The sequence below is a fragment of the Hemiscyllium ocellatum genome, chromosome 26 (genome assembly GCF_020745735.1).
Source record: "Hemiscyllium ocellatum isolate sHemOce1 chromosome 26, sHemOce1.pat.X.cur, whole genome shotgun sequence".
Lineage (NCBI taxonomy): Eukaryota > Metazoa > Chordata > Chondrichthyes > Orectolobiformes > Hemiscylliidae > Hemiscyllium > Hemiscyllium ocellatum.
In genome coordinates, this window is record NC_083426.1 from 54,175,663 (window position 1) to 54,195,431 (window position 19,769).

The following is a 19,769-nucleotide window of genomic DNA, read 5'->3' on the forward strand; positions in this document are numbered from 1 at the left end:
GGCTGTAATGAAGAGAGATCCTGTCAATATGCAAACTGGGTGTCACTCAGCAGGTTATTGCTGAGCTGGTGCTCTTTGATAGCACTGTTAATAACACCTTCCATCACTTTACTGATGATGGACAGCAGACTGATGGGTCAGTAATTAGCCAGGCTGGATTTTCTCAGCTTTGTGTGTTCAGGACATACCTGAGCAATTTCCCACATTGCCAGGTCAATGCCAGTGTTATTGCTATAACACAATAGTTGTGTTTCTCTGTAACCTCGCGCTACAGAAAATCATGCTATGGGAAACCACTATAGAAAATCGTACTATAGAAGATCACTAATAGAGAATCGCTATAACCATTCTGTAGAAAGTTCGCATTATACAAACAACATCTACAATTCATCAATCACATTACAGCCAAATTGTGCTCATGAAATATGCATTATAGCAGGACAACCTGTACTGGGACTGCTTGGCTTGGATGCTAAAGTTCTGAAGCACAAGTCTTCAGTATTATTGACAGAGTGTTGTCAGCATCCAACCGTTTCTGGATATCACATGGAGTGAATCAAATAGGCCGAAGACTGTGTTTGTGATGCTGTGGACACTTTTGAAATAACCCAAGCACTCTTTCTAGATGGAACAGAAACAACAGCTTTATATTGATTTCTGTATACAGGTTACAAACAGAGTTACGATTCTAGTGCTGAACCTACAGTAAGACCCAGCTCTGCTCTTTTCTAAAGATATGAAACTCTTCTTTTTGAATGTTTTGAGGGCATGAAGGAATTAACATTTTGATTCACATGCTGGAATTTAGATAACTATTTCTTAATTAATATTATTGTGTTCCTGACTTAGCTTTCTTCCTATACTATGCTATACTATCTCTGATGGAACTTCAATTCCTTTTTTTTTTGAAAATTTCAAAACCTTAAATTAATTTCTTTTCAACCAGCTGTATCCCAACACTCTGACCTGGGATTAATAACAATGTTTGATTCCATGATAACTTATTTACTTTAAACCCATTTTCTTAGGAACACTAACTAGCACCTATTAATCAATCAAAAGATTTCCCAGCACTTCAGGGATTGATATATGTCGCTCTCTCGAACACCTTTGCAACGTCAACTCAGAGTGGAAGTCAGAGTCTGGAAAGTTCTCCCCTAAACTCTCTGGGTAGTTCCCTAGGAACTCACTTGGAATTGTGGGTACTGTAGTTTTTGAAAGCTAATTGTTAAGTTCAAACACACAGTCTAACTCATATGTTTAATTTAGAATTTTAAGAACCCAAACTAGCAGTAAATTATATTAAAATATATACGCGCGTACCTCATTTTCAATACATTCCTTGTTAATTACTCCCTACTGCCCTTTTTGTCACTATCAACTCCCCTGTAATCACTCCATTACTCCCTTCTGCCGCAATCGCTTCCTCCCACCCCTATATTCACTCGCTACTCCCACTGTAATCCTCATAATGCTGCCAGCGCAATCACTCTCTACTGCCTTTACAACAACTCGTTTCAAAGTCTTTATATTTGCTTTGTATTTTTTAATTGGAGACTAAAATGAGAGAGGAGCTATTTTAAAAGGCAAGGATTTCTTTAGGGCTTGAAGGCAATTTAATTTGGTACTCGTTATGGACCACTTGTACAGTCTATGAGTTACCCGAAGTGTTTGTAGATGAACTGGAGCCAAACAGCTTTGCACATGTCGAGCTTTGGCTGACAGCAAAAAGCTGATGGGTTTGTAGACTAGTGACCATTGTTATCAAAGGCCTTCTGCCTGCCAACAAGCACATGATTGGTTGTCAGCTAACTAAACTGAAGATACATAGAAGCCATCAGGTCTCTACCAGTCAGGAGTTTTCTCTCCATTCTCTACAGTAAGCCACTTTAAACCTGAAGAAAACCAGTTTATCTTTCCTTCAGCAGCTGCTCAAAGCTGTGACTTTTAAGTGATAGGTCAGAGTCCTTTTTTAAAGTGAACTATCCACCCCCTGCCTCATGCAGACCAGTGTAAGCATCTGGAGGAGGTCAACAGAGAAGCTCCATTCTGACCAGTACAACAAAGGAAGCACTGAACTCCTTTTCCAATTATTCCCTCTATCCATAACCCATGTTTCTTTCCTTTCTGTGTTTGTCTGTAAAGGGGATTAGAGTTTTAATCAGTAGATATATGTGCTGATGGTAAATAACAGTTTACCTGTAGTTAGAGTGTTATTATTTGAGATAAATAATAATTCTTGTTAAATAGTGTGATGACGCTGCTCTTTTAACAAGGTTATACTGTCCTTGGCTTTTTTCAGAGTCATAAAAGCAGGAGTTCCAAAAAATCCAGTGTTGAAGGGTTTTAGGGCCAACTTGGTTATAGCTAACAGATACTGCCTCATAAAAAAGGCTCTCAAGTTTTAAAAAAAACTTGTACAATGAAAGGGGAGTGGCCAGTTCTCCCAATTCAGCGTTTCTTTGGTTTGGTTTGGTTTTTTTCGCAGTCTGGCTGTTCACTGAAAGCAGGCAGTCAGTTGTGAAGCTGCTGGACCCAAAGAAGCAGGTCCATGCTGACCCTCCCTCTCTCTGACATCTCTCCTGTCAAACCCCGTGTTTGTTTTTACCTTTTGTGCCTACGGGTGTTTATGGAGGTTGTTGCAGGAATCTAGAACAGCATCAGTAAGTTGGGATAGTTTGTTGGGTTTTCAGATAGGTAAGTTATTCTATATTATGTTCTCTTTTTGCTTCTGTTTCATTCGGTAATATTGCAAGAAAAAATTCTGTATTGTTTAAAACCAAGTGGTTGGACTAGCTGCATCACTCCTGGAATGTCCACTTTACACCTGCATAAAACAGCCAGCAAAGTTATGGTCCGACCTACTTTCCTGAAATGCTTTGAACAGGTATGGCCTGGCCCATAACAATAAAAACCTGATCCATGCTTTAAGGACCGGCAAATATAGGAATCAAACTTTATGATGGCCCTGGGATTGCATGGCTTGATTCCCAGGTGATACCCCACTGAGTCAATGCCAAGTTTTGGGGTTCATCTAGGACTGAGTTGGAAACAGAAGCAATAAATATTTGAGTGTGGTGTTAGTAAATTAGCAGAGGGATTGAATTTAGCAATCATTAGCAGAGGGATTGAATTCAAGAATTGTGAGGTGATGTTGCAGCTGTACAGGAACTTGGTTAGGCCACATTTGGAGTACTGTGTGCAGTTCTGGTCGCCTCACTTTAGGAAAGATGTGGAAGCTTTGGAGAGGGTGCAGAGGAGATTTACCAGGATGTTGCCTGGAATGGAGAGTAGGTCGTACGAGGATAGGTTGAGAGTGCTAGGCCTTTTCTCATTGGAACGGCAAAGGATAAGGGGTGATTTGATAGAGATTTATAAGATGATCAGGGGAATAGGTAGAGTAGACAATCAGAGACTTTTTTCCCGGGTACAACAGAGTGTTACAAGGGGTCATAAATTTAAGGTGAAGGGTGGAAGGTATGGGGGGATGTCAGGGGTAGGTTCTTTACCCAGAGAGTGGTGGGGGCACGGAATGCGCTGCCTGTGGGAGTGGCAGAGTCAGTCAGAATCATTGGTGACCTTTAAGCGGCAATTGGATAGGTACATGGATAGGTGCTTAAGCTAGGACAAATGTTCGGCACAACATCGTAGGCCGAAGGGCCTGTTCTGTGCTGGATTGTTCTATGTTCTAAATAAAAGAGCTGAAGGAAAATACCAGGTTCTGTGCTGTGGTTAAGACATGGCACTGGAAATGGCAAAAGATTTCCTGCAGGTGGCAGCACTGTTCCCTGTAACTGTTAAGGGAACTTACAAAGACTCAGTTGATTGACTTTGTGGGTAAACAGGAGGGTCGCATTGAAAGGCAGAGGTAGGTGAGGCACTAGCTTAGCACGTGGGTTGAAAGGAAATGCAAGAGGAGTCGGGTAATCTAGAGATGAAACACTGAAATTAAGTTACAGTTAAAGGAGCTTGAAATGAAATGGACAGAATGAAACTAGTGATGGAATTGCAAATGGAAGAAGGCAAATAAAGAGCAGAAGGAGAGGGCAGACAAAGATAAAGAAGGAGAAATTGAATTGAAAAGAGTGGAAATGAGTAAACTAAAATTAGCAGTGCATGGAGAGAAATGCATTTGAAGCAGGTGATGTCAGGTACTGAGATATGCCATGATGAGGGAAACCGAGTCATAATTTGAGGTCAAGTGAAGAAATGTTTGTTGCACGGACCTGACCTAAACTTGAGGAATAGGATGTGCAGACACCCTTCATGTCATCTGAGAAAATGGCGAGACAGATGTATTGCGTAAAAGAGAACTGAACATTGCCCTTGCAGAGTATGCCGAGAGGTAAAATATAAGAAATTTATGCTTCACTGTTCCTCAGGATTCTGAATCTATAGGTAAATCTATATTGGCTGCAAATGAGTTAATTTCTTAAGCCTAGCAACAAAGACTCAAAAACAGGAGAAAGCCTGGATTTGAAGGGTGAAGCAAAATAGTTTTGACAGGTGGGTAAGAGTATGAGAAGGTGAAACCAGATACAAAGAAGAATTTAAAAACTCACAACCTTCCATTATGAGGACCAGAGGATTGCAGCTGTTAGCAATAATGGGTGATCATTATAAACTAATCTCTGTTGGATTCCTACAGAGCTGGGTACTATAAAATCAGAATAGCAGCAACTTCATTAATAGAGCTCTATCCACCTGCTCTTCATGCTGAGATATCAAAACTATCCCTTATTATACATAACAACCTCACAAAAGGACATAAAGACAACCACTTTGGCCCTAAAAACCGTATCCATTCAACCTCAGATGATGTTAGAAAAGGAAGGTGTCTCAAATGTTTGAGCAGCAGGTAAAGCTCGCTGTCTCATGCTGCGACTTTGCAGTAAATGCATGAGTTGTATTCTCCACTAACAGGATGTTGATATCAAACAGAACTGCAGCTCACCAGACAATTCAGTAGTTTCAGGGATATTGTGATGCCAGGGATAAAGGCTGTACATCCCAACAAGTGATAGACCACATCAGAATCCTGAAACAACACAGCCCTTTGACTAGGAAATTCGACGTTTCGGGCATAAGCCCTTCATCAGGAAGGGCTGATGAAGGGCTTATGCCCGAAACGTCGAATTTCCTATTCCTTGGATGGTGCCTAACCTGCTGTGCTTTAACCAGCAACACATTTTCAACTGTGATCCCCAGCATCTGCAGACCTCACTTTTTACCCTTACAGCTCTTTGACTGCCAGTATGCTCAAAGAATCAAAGAATGCCCACAATATGGAAGCAGGCCATTCTGCCCATCAAGTCCTCTGATCCTCTAAAGAGCATCCCACCCAGACACATCCCCCTACCCAATCCTGTAACCCTGCACTTCCCATGGCCAATCCACCTAACCTGCACATCTTTGGACTGTGGGAGGAAACCAGAGGACCACACAGACACGGGGAGAATGTGTAAACTCTACAGAGACAGTCACCCGAGGCTGGAATTGAACTCGGGTCCCTGGTGCTGTGAGGCCACAGTGCTAACCACTGAGTGAGCGTGCTCAACTAGCCTCTGTTTGCAAAGCTGAGGAGTGTGTAAAATTACATGTGACTCTGCTATTGGACAATTGCGAAGACTTTGTTAAGAATTACCCTGGAAACCAACTGAATAATATCAGTTGGCACGCCATGTGATTCCCTTGTGTGTGTTAGAAACTATGTACCTTCACATACAGGCAGAACTCCGTTCTCTGTCGGCAAAAGGAAGCACACATTGCATCACTTTCAATGTGAGGACCTGAAAACAGCTAATCCCCGCTGCATCCTATGGCAATACTCTGACCTGCTTGCTTGAAATTTATTAATTTACATAAGACACATGGTTAAACGTTTGTGTTGTATCTCCATACCAACTGGTGTCCAACCAATCAGCAGCACCCTCTTCTGGTCCTATTTAAATTATTGTTTCCATATTGGGGAATGCAAGGTGAAAACCTTTGACCTCATGTTTCTCTTCAGAAGTGCCTATATTCTGTAGCAGCAAACAATGATAGTACCATGTGAATAGCCAGACTGCAACCTCAATATCATCAGATCACATGAAACTTAGATATAGTGGAAGATGGTTTCAATGAGGTTTTGCTCTGCAATGTTCCTGTCTGTAATTTAATGGATACTAGTTACTAGTGTGGTGTCCAGATCTCATCTATCTATCATTCCCAGAACAACAATTTATTAGTTCCACCCTCAGGCGACTGTCTGTGTGGAGTTTGTACATTCTCCCCACATCTGCATGGGTTTCCTCCAGGTGCTCCTTTTCCTCCCTCAGACCAAAGATGTGTAGGTTAGATGCATTGGCCCTGCTAAATTTACCCATAGCGACCAGGGATGTGTAGGTTAGGTGCATTGGCCCTGCTATATTTGCCCATAGCGACCAGAGATGTGTAGGTTAGGTGCATTCACTATGGAAAATGCAGGGTTAGAAGGATAAGGTCAAGGGGTGGGGATGCTCTTATGTCAGTGTGGATTCAATGGGCCAGATGGCCTACTTCCATACAACAGAGATTGTATGATTCAAAGATGATTCTACTTGTGGAACCGCTGAATAACACTAAGTTCTGGTCATTATTTATTCCTTAACTCATCATCAAAAAAAAATGGTTTTTCCACGTGTTATCTCATTCTTGTTTGTGGGAGCTTGCTCTGTACAAATTGGCTGTCACATTTTCTACATATAGCAATAACTACACTTCAAATAATGATGTCTTGCAAGATATTTTGAGATATATAATGTTCCTGTCATATCATCAGAATATGTGTTTATTTTAAACCTTTTGATGCTCTTTCCCATCAACTTCCGTTCACCAAGCTAAACATTTTCCTGTTGGAAATGAATGCTATTTAATATGCAACTCTTGGATTTTTGACAATATAACTTTAACAAATTTGACACAGACAAAAAAAAAAGTTTGACAATAGCGAAGCGAGCCTGGATGTGCCAAATTAAACATGATTGTGCAGGCATACTGTCCAAATTAACAGACTATTCATGAGAAAGTCATGAGACATACCCAACAAAGACTATGACAAAATCCAGAACATTCCAGAAATTCCGCAAGTAGGCATCTGGGTGAAACAGGAAGCCATACACAATGATTTTCAAAATTGCTTCAATTGTGAATATTATCAGGAAGATGTACTCAATCTTTTCCTACAAGAGAGACAGAAAGAAAGTGAGAGTGACAGATAACTCTGTTGTGACATTCCTTCTGAGACAAGCTTGAAAATATCACTTTCATGGATCAGTGGATTCAGATCTGCTTTTATTCCCACTCCTTAAGATTCCCTCCCTTCCCAGATCTTTTGCATGCAGTGATCTACCATCTTTGCCTTGGCCCTTAGCCCCAGCCTGGCTTGCAGTTTTTGGTTTTTGTCTTTTCCATAAAAACAGTTCTGGATGTAAGTTTGCTTGCTGAGCTGAAAGTTTTGTTTTCAGACGTTTCATCATCATTCTAGTTAACATCATGAGTGAGCCTCTGGATGAAGCACTGGTGATATGGCCCGCTTCCTATTTATGTGTTGAGGTTTCCTTCGTGATGTCATTTCCTGTGGTGACATTATTTCCTGTTATTTTTCTCACGGGGTGGTAAATGGGATCCAAGTCAATGTGCTTGTCGATTGAATGCCAAGCTTCTAGGAATTCTAGTGCATGTTTCTGTTTGGCTTGTCCTAGGATGGACGTGTGAATAAAATTCACTAAAGAGGAGGAAAACAACAACAAACTGCTATTCCTAGATGTCACAGTAGAGCGAACAGTCAATAGGGAACTTCAAACCAGCATCTACAGGAAAACAACAATACAGATCAAATACTGAACTACAGAAGCAATCAGCTCAACATCCACAAACAAAGCTACATTCGAACATTATTTCAACGAGCCACCACACTGTAGCGCAGTGGAAGTACGAGGAGCAGAGGAAAATCACCTATACAGTGTTTCCAAAAGGAACGGGTACCAAATGAACACAGTCCGCAGATTTCTCAGCAACAAACCCAAACAAGCAGACAAAACACGTCCAGAAACCATCGCCACTTTCCCTACATCAAAGACAGCATGGAAATAACTACCAGACTACTCAGATCCCTTGGCATCATGGTACCCAACAAACCCACCAACACACTAATATAGCAGCTAATTAATTAATTTGAAAGACCCTACACAGATAACAAGCAAAACTAATGTCATTTACAAAATACCTTGCAAGAACTGTAACAATCACTACATTGGACAAACAGCGGGAAACTAGCCACCAGGATACATGAACATCAATTAGCCACAAAAAGACATGACCCACTCTCACTAGTATCCTCACATACAGATGAGGAAGGACACCATTTTGACTGGGACAACACATCCATCATAGGACAAGCCAAACAGAAAGATACACGAGAATTCCAAGAAGTGTGGCATTCCAACCGGAACTCCATCAACAAACACGTTTACTTGGATCCCATTTACCACCCCCAGAGAAAAACAACCAGAAATGACATTACCACCGGAAATTATGTCACCACAGGAAGTGACATCACCAATGCAAGAAAACCTCAATACATACATAGAAAGCAGACCATATCATCAGTGCTTCATTCAGAGGCTCACTGATGATGTTACCTGGTATGGTGACGAAACATCTGAAATCAAACTTTCCAGCTCAGCGAGCAAACCTAGATCCAGAATCTCAACCTGAGCTACAAATCTTCCCAAAACTCGCTAATATAAAAACAGTAGCTGAGTTTGTCCCTGGTAGGGCTGGCTTCAGGACAGGGAAAGGGTTCAGAAAGCTAATATAGAAACTATTGTACGTATTATATAGATTCACAACAAAACCTTTGTAAATCTCCAAACATCTTCTGCTGCCTAATTCAACAAAAGGGCGTTAGTATGTGAGACTGAGGCAAGAGCATCAATTGTTGCCAATTCCTAATTACCCTGTCGAAGGTGCTAATGAGCAGCCTTCTTGAGCTGCTGCAGGCTTTTTAATGCAGGGATACCCCAAAATGCCGTTGGGGGGGAATTCCATGCAATGTAACCTGACAACAATGAAGGAACAGCAATATATTTCCAATTCAGGGTGATGAGTAGCTTGGAGGGAAACATGCAGGTGGTATCCCCATGTATCTGCTACCCTTTTCCTTCTGGATGGTGGAAGTGACTGGTGTAGAAGGTGCTGTCGAAAGAGCCTTATTGAGTTGTTGGAGTGTAGATGTAAAATGGTGAGCGTGAATGCTGAAGGTGATGGACGTGATACCAATCAAGCAGGCTGCTTAACCCTGGATAGCCATAGAATCACAGTCATAAACACAGAAGACGTTCTTGAGTTTGCGCTGACCTGTCTATATTGATCCCACTTTTCAGCACTTGGCCCATAACTTGTACCCTTGTCTTGTTATTTTACCCAAGCTGCATCCCTTTACATTTTTCAAGGTTAAATTTCATCTCCCATCGATCAGCCCATCTGACCAACCATATTATCTGGTAACCTAAGACCTTCTTCCTCATTACTAACCACTATTAAATTATTAGCCAATTTTCATGTGATCTGCAAACTACTATTTATTTATTATCATTATTGTTATTGTTGAAGCTGAACCCATCCAAGCAAGTGGAAAACATTCCTAACTTGTGCCTTGAATGGTGGACAGGAGACAGGAGGTGAATTACTCATTGCAAATTCTCAACCTTTTCCATTTGGGTTGAGGCATGAATCATATCTAATGCATATGTAATCAAAACAAATAAAGGAGATTCAAGTGACTGGATGGCACAGATTAGAAACCAACCAAAGATCAGCTACTCTAAAATTATGCCCTCTGCTCCTAGACAGGGTTTGTGGGTGAGACAAAAATAGATGGGAAGGCAACTACTGTGAATGACACAAAGAGCAGAGGGATATAGACAGTCTAAGCACATTGCCAAAAACACTTAGCAGATGGAATATAATGTGGGAGAATATGATGTTATGGATTTGGATTTTTTTATTCATTTGTGAGATGTGGGCATTGCTGGCTGGCCAGTATTCATTGCCCATCCTTAGTTGCCTGTGAAGTGGTTGGGGTGAGCTGCCTTCTAGAACCTGCTGTGGGTTCAGCCATAATGCTCTTGGGGAGGGAATTCCAAGATTTTGATGTACCGATAGTGAAGAAACAACAATATATTTCCAAGTCAGGGTGGTGTATGGCTTGGAAGGGAACTTGAAGCTGGTGGTGTTCCCATATATCTGCTGCTCTTCACCTTCCAGAGGGATGTGGTCAGGGTTTGTCTGAGGATCTTCGCAACATTTCTTGCAGTGCATCTTATGGATAGTGCACACTGCTGCTACTAAGCCTCAGTGTTGGAGGGAGTGGACGCCTGTGGATGTCGTGCCAATAAAGCAGGCTATTTTATCCTGGATGGTGTCAAGCTTCTTGAGTGTTGTTGGAGATGCACCGATCATGCAAGTGGGGAGTATTCCATCACACTTCTGACTTGTCTAGATCGTATTGCATGTGAGCATGGACTGTTTCAGTACCTGAGGAGTCACAAATGGTGCTGCATATTGTGTAATCACCAACAAATATCCACTCTTCTGACCTAACGATGGACAGAAGTTCTTTGATGAAGCAATTGAACATGGTTGGACCAAGGACACTACCCTGAGGAACTCCTGAAGGCATGTCCTGCAGCTGAGATGACTGACCTCTAACAAATCAGAATATCTTGCTTGGTATTACATATAATTCTAACTAGTGGCATTTTCCCTTGATTCCCATTGACCTGAGTAAAAAGTGAGGTCTGCAGATGCTGGAGATCAGAGTTGAAAATGTGTTGCTGGTTAAAGCGCAGCAGGTCAGGCAGCATCCAAGGAACAGGAAATTCGACGTTTTGGGCAAAAGCCCTTCATCAGGAATGAGGAAAGTGTGTCCAGCAGGCTAAGACTGCCTGACCTGCTGCGCTTTAACCAGCTACACATTTTCAGCTCCCATTGACCTGATGCCACCCTCTCAGTCAAATGCAGTCTTGATGTCAAAGACACCTATTGTCCCTTCCCCTCTGGAATTTAGATCTATTGTCCATGTTTGTCCCAAGGCTGTAATGAGATCAGGAACTGAGTGACTCTGGCAGAACCCAAACTGGGCATCACTGAGCAGGATATTACTGAGCAGGTGCTGCTTGATAGCACTGCTGATGACACATTCCATCACTTTATTGGTGATTGTGAGTGGTCTGATGGGGTGGTAACAGGCTGGGTTGGATTTGTCCTGCTACTTATGTACAGGACATACCTGGGCAATTTTCCACATTGTTGCATAATGTCAGTGTTGTGACTGTACTGGAAGAGCTTGGCTAGGGCAGCAGCACAAAATGGGCACAAGTCTTCAGTACTATTCAGGAATGGTGTCAGGGTCCATAGCCTTTGCAGCTCCAACGTCACCAAACATTTCTTGCTATCACATGGAGTGAATTGATTGGCTGAAGACTGGTCTCTCTGATACTGGAGGAGACCAAAATGTATCATTCACTCAGCATTTCTGGCTGAAGATCGTTGATGTGCTGAACTCCTCCATCATTGAAGATGGGATATTTTATGGAGCCTCCTCCTCCAGCGAGTTAACTGTCCACCACCATTCACTCCTGGACGTTGCATGATTGCAGAGCTTACATCTGTTGGTTGTGGGATCACTTAGCGCTGTCTATCACTTGTTGCTTATGTTGTTTGTTATGAAGCAGTCCTGTTTGGTAGCTTCACCAGGTTGACACCTCATTTTTAGGTATGCCTGGTGCTGTTCTAGGCATGCCCTCCTGCACTCTCCATTGAACCAGGGTGATCTCCTGACTTGATGGTAATGGTTGAATGGGAGAAATACTGGGCCATGAGATTACAGATTCTGCTAGAGTACAGTTCTGCAGCTGTACATGGCCTACAGAGCCTCCTGGATGCCTAGTCTTGAGCTGCTAGACCTGTTTAAAGTCTGTCCCATTTAGCACGCCCTCCTGACTGTGTACCACTGTGCCACCACGTCTGCTGAGTCTGTTCTGCCAGCAGAACAGGAAATATCCAAGGATGGCGATCATTATACTTGGATCATTGTCTGTAAGGTATGATTCCATGAGTATAACTATTTCAGGCTGCTCCTTGACTAGTCTGTGAGACAGTTCTTCCAATTTTAGCACTAGCCCCCAGATGTTAGGAGAACTTTGCAGGGTCATCATAGAATCATTACAGAATCCCTACATTGTGGGAGTGCGCCATTCAGCCCATTGATGCCAAATCAACCCTCTAAAGAGCTTGCAATCCAAAACCACCCCCTACCCTAAAACCCTGCATTTCCCATGGATAGCCCAACTAACCTGCATGACCAATCTACCCTAACCTGCACAGCTTTGTGTTATGGGGAGAAACCTGAGCATCCAGAGGAAACCCACACAGACAAGAGGAGAATGTGAAAACTTCACACAGACAGTCGCCCGAGCGTGGAATCAAACTCGGGTGTCTGGCACTATGAGGCAGAAGTGCCACTGACCCACCGTGGTGTCCCCTAGAGAACAGTTTGTGCCGTTGTCTTTTCCAGTACCTACATCAATGCCAGATGATCCATCCAGTTTCATTTCTTTGGGACATTGTGGTGATTAATACAACTGAATGGCTTCCTAGGTAATTTCATTGGGCGGTTCAGAGTCAACCACATTACTGTGGTCAGACCAGGTCAGGGTGGCAGATTTCCTTCCCTGAAGGACATTAGTGAACCATTAACAATGACGGTCAGCGGTAGATTCCCAATCCCAGAAATTTCTTTTATTGAATAGAATTCCATTATCTGCCATAGTTGGATTCAAATCTGGGTCCCCAGAACACTAGCTGAGTTTCTGATTTAATACTTAATTGTTTAGTAGTTTAATAACCAACATCTCCCCCTTCGCAGGGAGAATAGAGGAGCTGAATATTATTTAAACTGAAAAAGACTACAGCATACTGCGTGATGGGGGTCCTCACATTTGTAGCACAAAAAGGAAGCATAAAAGTTCAGCAGGTAATAGGGGAGGCTTTTACTTCAAAGGGAATAGAGGGTTTGCTAAAACCATAGAAGGCTCTAGTCAGGGTACAGCTACAATATGCAAAATATACCGCCACTGGACACCATCAGAGAAGATTGACTAGGTTGATCCCGATATGGAAGGATTTTCTCATGACGAGAGGTTGAGCAGGTTTGGGCCTGTACATACTGGAATTCAAAAGAATAAGATATAATTTTATTGAAACATACACGAGAGTGTAGATGCAGAAATGTGACTTCCCACTGAGGGAGAGTCTAGGACCAGAGGGCATAATTTCAGAATAATGGGATGCACATTTGAGACAGAGATAAGGAGGACTTTCTTCTCTCAGAGTTAGGTGAATCTGTGAAATTCTTCACTACTCAGTGTGGTTGAGGCTGTGCCATTAAAAGAATATTCAAGCTTTTTAATCAGTAAAGGACTCAAGTGTTACAGAGAAAAGGCAGGAAAGTGAAGTTGAGGATTATCAGTTCAACAATAATTTCACTGAATGCCACAGGAGACTGTATGGGCTGAATGATCTATTTCTGTTCCATGTCTTATGATCTTGGATAACCCCTCTGCTGTTTCCTGATTCCCCATTATTATTTCCCCAGCCTCATTCTCTAAGCAGCCCATGTTCACTTTGGCTTCTCTCTCTTCCTCTCTATCGATTTAAAGAAGCTCTTGCTGTCTGTCTTGACAGTACTTGCTAGTTTATCCTTATCCTTTTTCCTTTGGTTGTCTTTTGTTGGTTTTTAAAACTTGCCCAATCCTCTGGCCTATCGCTAATCTTTGCCACATTGTTTGTTTGTTCTTTCAATCAGATGCTATCCTGAACAACCAGTTAGCTGATCCTCTTCCTAGATTCCTTCCACTCCCCATCTGTAACTGGATCCTCAGCTTACTGATCCACGGACTGCAATGAGTAAAGACAGACAAAAGCACCTCCTCCATCACTGGTGCCCAGCAAGGATGCATACTGAGCTTCCCATTGTACACTCATGACTGTGTCACCACATTTTGTAAGAATGCCATCTGCAAGTTCGCTGCCAACGCCACTGTGGGAGTACAGATATCAAACAGCAGTGAGTCAGAATACGTGAAGGAGATAAAGTGCTTAGTGTTGTGGTGCAATGGTAACAATCTCTCTCACAATATGAACAAAACTAAAGAACTGATCATTGACTCCAGCAAGAAAGGAGGAGAACACGCTTCTATCTACGTCAATGGAGCTGAGGTGGAGAGTCAAGAGTGTCAAGTTCCTTGGAGTGACAATAACCAACAATCTGTCCTGGACATCCATGTAAACGTGATAATCAAGAGGCACAACAACGCTTCTTCCTCCTCAGGCCGTTTAGGAAATTCAGCATTTCCATAAGGACCCTCACCAACTTCTACAGACACATTATAGGGTGCATTCTATCTGGGTTCAGCACGGGGATTAGATTACTTACAGTGTGGAAACAGGCCCTTCGGCCCAACAAGTTCACACCGACCCGCCAAAGCGCAACCCACCCATACCCCTACATTTACCCCCTACCTAACACTACGGGCAATTTAACATGGCCAGTTCACCTGACCCGCACATCTTTGGACTGTGGGAGGAAACCGGAGCACCCGGAGGAAACCCACGCAGACACGGGGAGAACGTGCAAACTCCACACAGTCAGTCGCCTGAGTCGGGAATTGAACCCGGGTCTCAGGCGCTGTGAGGCAGCAGTGCTAACCACTGTGCCACCATGCCGCCCACGTAACAGCTTTGTACAGCAACTGCTCTGCCCAGGACTGGAAGAAACTACAGAAAGTTGTGAAGAAAGCGCAGACCATCATGGAAGACAATCTCCCATCCATGGACTCCATCTACACTTCTCACTGCTGCAGAAAGGCTGCTATCTTCAAAGACCCCTCCCACCCCAGTACTACTCTCTTCTAACCTCTTGTCAGGCAGAAGATACAGAAACTCAAACACATATAGCAATTAATTCAAGGATAGCTTCTTCCCTGCTGTTATTAGACTGCAGAATGGACTGCTCTAATTTCAAATCTAATGTTAATCGTGTTTTCGTTCACCTCGTGTGCAGCATAACCCTGTATGCCTCAGGCTGCCTAAACACCCTATGATCTGTATGCCCTTGTATGTTATGATCTGCCTGTACTGATTGCAAAACAGAACTTTTCACTGTATTCAGGTAAATGTGACCACAATAAATCAATCAAATCAAATCAAATTCTTTCTTACTGAGAGACATTTTTGCTTTGGGACCACAAATTACTTTCTTCAAACATTTTTGCAGCTAATCCACTCCAACCAGCTTTCCCCTCATTCCTCTGTGATTACTCTTACTACAGTTGTTTCCTACCCACATTTCTCCCTCTCCAACTGAATGCTAAATTCTACCATGTTATAGTTACGATATTTGAAGGGATCTTTTACTCTGACATAATGTGTTAAACCTGCCTCATTATACATCACTAGCTCTAAAATAGCCTGAGATCTGTTTGGATCCACAACATGTTGTTCTCTTCCTCTGCTGTGACTATTGTAATCTACATAAAGATTAAAGTCATCCATGATATAGCATGATTATCTTCGATTCACTCTCAATCCTACCTCTGTTTACTGTTAAGGGACCTGTAGATATTTTTGCATCTTCTTTTTGCCTTCGCTTTTTATTTCTTACCTCTAACTACATGGATTTTACATCTTCCGAGCCAAGATCCTTTCTTGCTATCACAGTTAATCCATCTCATACTAACAATGCTATCGTACCATCCTTTCCTTCTCGTCTGTACATTTGAAGCAAGACATATTCCTGAATATTTAGGTCCAAGCTTTGAGCTCCTGATAAGTATGTCTCCCTAATGGCTTTAAGTTCATAGCCATAAACTTGCATTTATTTTGTTTTGAATACTAAGCATTTTCAAGTAAAAAGTAATTAATGTTTGCCCCTTTGGTTCTATTTACTGCTATTTTCGATGTTTCTGCATACTGTACCACCCCAGGCATCATTATTCAAATGGCTACCCTATAATACTGTCATATCCTCTTGTTTTGTACACCTAGATATTCAAATCCTTACTCCCCACCCACACCACCCCACCCCCCACCCCACCCCCAATTAGTCTAAAATCTTCTCTACAGCTCTAAGTATTCAATTTGTCAGGACATTGATCCACACAATTCAAGTGAAGCACATCCCACCAAACCAGCTCCCTCTAACCCATTTCACCCATACAAATCTTTGAGTCACATATTTAACTCCTTCACTTTATTTACCCAATACTAGTTTGCCCAGAGCTTAGGTAGTAATCCAGTGATTATTACCATCTGGGTCCATGTTTGTAATTTAGTTCTTGACTGTTCAAATTCTTTCATAAGGATCGCAATTCTAGTCCTTCCAATGTTATTGACACCAATGTGGATGATGACAGCGAGATCCCTCCCCTCCTTCTTCCTCTCCAGCCCCCAAGAAGATATCCTTAATCCTGGCACTGGATATGCAACACAGCTCTTAGGATTCCCACTCACAGCTTCAGTCAGACAACAGGTTCTGTCCCCCTACTTATACGATTTCCTACCACAACTACATTTCTATTTCCTCCTGCAACTTGAACATGCTGTGGTCAGTTTGATCAGCGTCCCCAAAGTGTCCACACAGCCTGCAGGGACCTCGAAACTGCGGGATAACTGCAAGGGCAGAGGCTCCACAACAACAACCCTGGGTCCATATTCCTGCAAATCTGCAGTCGCACCCTTTTGTCCTAGATCGCAGGCTAATTTTAAATCAAATAATGACAGGGATGTAAAAATATTGGACAGAGTGATGCAAATACACTGAGGAGACAATACACTAGAGAGAGGGATGTAAATAGACTTGGGAGAGGGTTTTAAATGCAGTAAAGGGGGTGGGGTAGAGATGTAAATAATCTGATTGGAGGGGGGGAATGTATGTAAATGCAGTGGCTGAAAGGGTGCATGTTCAGTGAAGAGGTGTGTGCTCGCCAAGTCTGAGTCTGTAAATAAATAAATAAAAACCTGTGTTTTTTTCCTTCACCAGCTGACTGTCCGGTTTGGAAGTCAGGTTGGGGTGTACCTGTGATATCCTAACTAGGTCTTTTCCTTCCACTGAGCAGGTTTGTAGCGTGGCAGAGTGTGCTTAGCTGAGACATGATCTGCTGTTTGTGTTACAGCCCACTCACGTATTGAGATAATTGTGAAGGACTCACTAATAACTTACCAACTTGAAATTCAAGGAATTGGTGTCATCTTCTGGTAGGGGCGTGTACACAGCCAGAGCCACACAATTGGCAAAGATGGTAATTAGTATGATGATTTCAAAGGGTCTGACAATGATGTCAAGGATATCGCACTCACACAACTAATGACATCACTGGTCTCATAAAACACATTGAGGGCAGGTAAAATATGGGTCATATATGGAATAAAGCTCTGCCTGTACTGTCTCATCCAATTACTCTAGCACAGGTGTGCAGAGGTTAACTACACAATAAAATTCTCTCTAACTACTCCCATGCAACAATTCTCGGGAAATTAGGACAGCTATGATACAGGGTAAAATTCCCTGTACATTTTCCCATCAGAAACTCCTTCTAAGTTATTCCATTAAATCTCCCAAGACAGATACAGCATGTGGTTAGATAGTTCCTTCAACACCATCTCCACTGAACACTCTCAAGGCAGGTACAGTACATAGACATAGAGTCTGTTATACACAGAGTAAATCTTCATCTACACTGTACTCATCAAACACCCCCAGGACAGGTCAGATGCACAGTAAAGCTCCCTGTACTTTGCCTCAATGAAAGATCTGAATCTGTGCTTACTAACACAATAGTCTGAATTAATGCAGTAATGAGAGGAGTCTCTGTTAAAGACCTGTAAAATTATGAAGCAGCCATTTAGTGAGATCTGTTGCAACCAACTGTAGAGGGTCTGTAATCCCCTTTAATACAGGAGTGTGAGCTCAGTGCTACCCCTGGCCACTGACACATTGAGCAGTCTTTAGCTCACCTTATATGGACAGAGAGCAGTGACAGCTGCACAACCTGTGTTGAATGACATCTCCCACAACACTCAACAACTCTATTCCTGTCTCCTCACGTCCCTCTTTTGGCCTGTTTCTATTTAACCTATACTTTAAATCTATCTCTGTTTGCTGCTACATCCTGAAAATCATTATAGACACAAATTATTCATATGCAAACATTGTACCCATTATGCTGGTTCTCACTTTCCTTTTGGGTCTCGATCTACCTGTCAGGTACCTTCACTCTGCAGCTCTGATCTCTTTAACTTCCACTCTCTGTAGTTAACCTCAGCATCCCGGCTTACCTCTCCTTTCCAGTCTCACCCCCTCACCATCTACCCCCTACCACCCTTTTGTTTTAGATTGTCTTGCACTGTTGCTCCATTTCTCCTTCCTTCAACCCTCCCTCCGCATTATCTCCCATTTCTTCCACATTCTCTCTCTTCTCCCAATCACTCCCTCACTGCCCACTCACTCTTATATTCCTCTGTCTCCCCATCTCTGTCCCTATACCTGTTCCTCTCCACTCTTTCTATTGTTCTCTCTTACAGTCTTTCCCACTTAGAGTGATAGAGATGTACAGCACGGAAACAGACCATTCGGTCCAACCCATCCATGCTGACCAGATATCCCAACCCAATCTAGTCCCACCTGCCAGCACCCGGCCCATATTCCTCCAAACCCTTCCTATTCCTATACCCATCCAAATGCCTCTTAAATGTTGTAATTGTACCAGCCTCCACCACATCCTCTGGCAGCTCATTCCATACACGTACCACCCTCTGCGTGAAAAAGTTGCCACTTAGGTCTTTTTTATATCTTTCCCCTCTCACCCTAAACCTATGCCCTCTAGTTCTGGACTCCCCGACCCCAGGGAAAAGACTTTGTGTGTTTATCCTATCCGTGCCCCTCATGATTTTGTAAACCTCCATAAGGTCACCCCTCAGCCTCCGACGCTCCAGGGAAAACAGCCCCAGCCTGGTCAGACTCTCCTCTTACCTTCCCTCCCTCTAGGTGACAATTCTGTACCTCCTCATCCTCATCCTTTGATCTCTCCCTGTCCTGATCCCTCTTTCTCTCCCTCCTTCTCTTCCAATGACCCTCTCTCTCCCATCCCTCCCCTCATCCCTCTTCCCAGTTCTTTTCCCTCCTCCCAGTTCTCCTCCCCCCTCTCCCCTCCCTCCTGTCTCTCTTCCCCCTGTCTCAGCCCCCCCATCTCTGAAGGATACTTCCATTCCACGATGCTGGTGCAGAGTTTGCGGACTGGGTTTTGGAGGCTCAGGCACAGGAGAGACCGGGGTGGCCGAGGGGGGCCGGCACACACCGGCTTCTTGAGCTTTTTACTGTCCGTTCGCCGGCTCCTCAAATCCCCGGCCGCCTCCAGGTTCGAGTCCATGCTGTCCCCGTCCCCAAGCCCCGCTCCAGCTCCGGCTCCGGCTCCGGCTCCGGCCCCGCGGTGAAACTGCTGACCGCCCAGAAATATCCCGGGATAAAATTAGAGCAACAGCAAGCGGTCCGGGAGAGAGAGGGAGACAGCTGCACCGGCAGGGGGGAGGGGGAGAGGGAGAGGGGGGGGGTGAATGGGGAAGGGAATGGGGGGAGAGTGGGGGGAAATGGGGGGAGAGTGGGGGGGAAATGGGGGGAGAGTGGGGGG

The 19,769-nt window shown here is 43.3% G+C and overlaps 1 protein-coding gene across 2 annotated transcripts in view; it reads right to left on the bottom strand.

Moving 5' to 3' along the window:
• cacna1sa (calcium channel, voltage-dependent, L type, alpha 1S subunit, a) overlaps positions 1–19,564 on the bottom strand; it is a 227,286-nt gene extending 207,722 nt beyond the window's left edge. For both annotated transcript variants that reach the window (XM_060845641.1, XM_060845640.1), the window contains exons 1-3: positions 19,345–19,564; positions 17,306–17,411; positions 7,063–7,202 (exon numbers count right to left, since the gene is read on the bottom strand). In XM_060845641.1, coding sequence (XP_060701624.1) covers positions 7,063–7,202; positions 17,306–17,411; positions 19,345–19,511 — 413 coding nt within the window. In that variant the 5' untranslated portion in view covers positions 19,512–19,564. The remainder of the gene's footprint in view (positions 1–7,062; positions 7,203–17,305; positions 17,412–19,344) is intronic.
• Between the last annotated feature and the right edge of the window lie 205 nt (positions 19,565–19,769).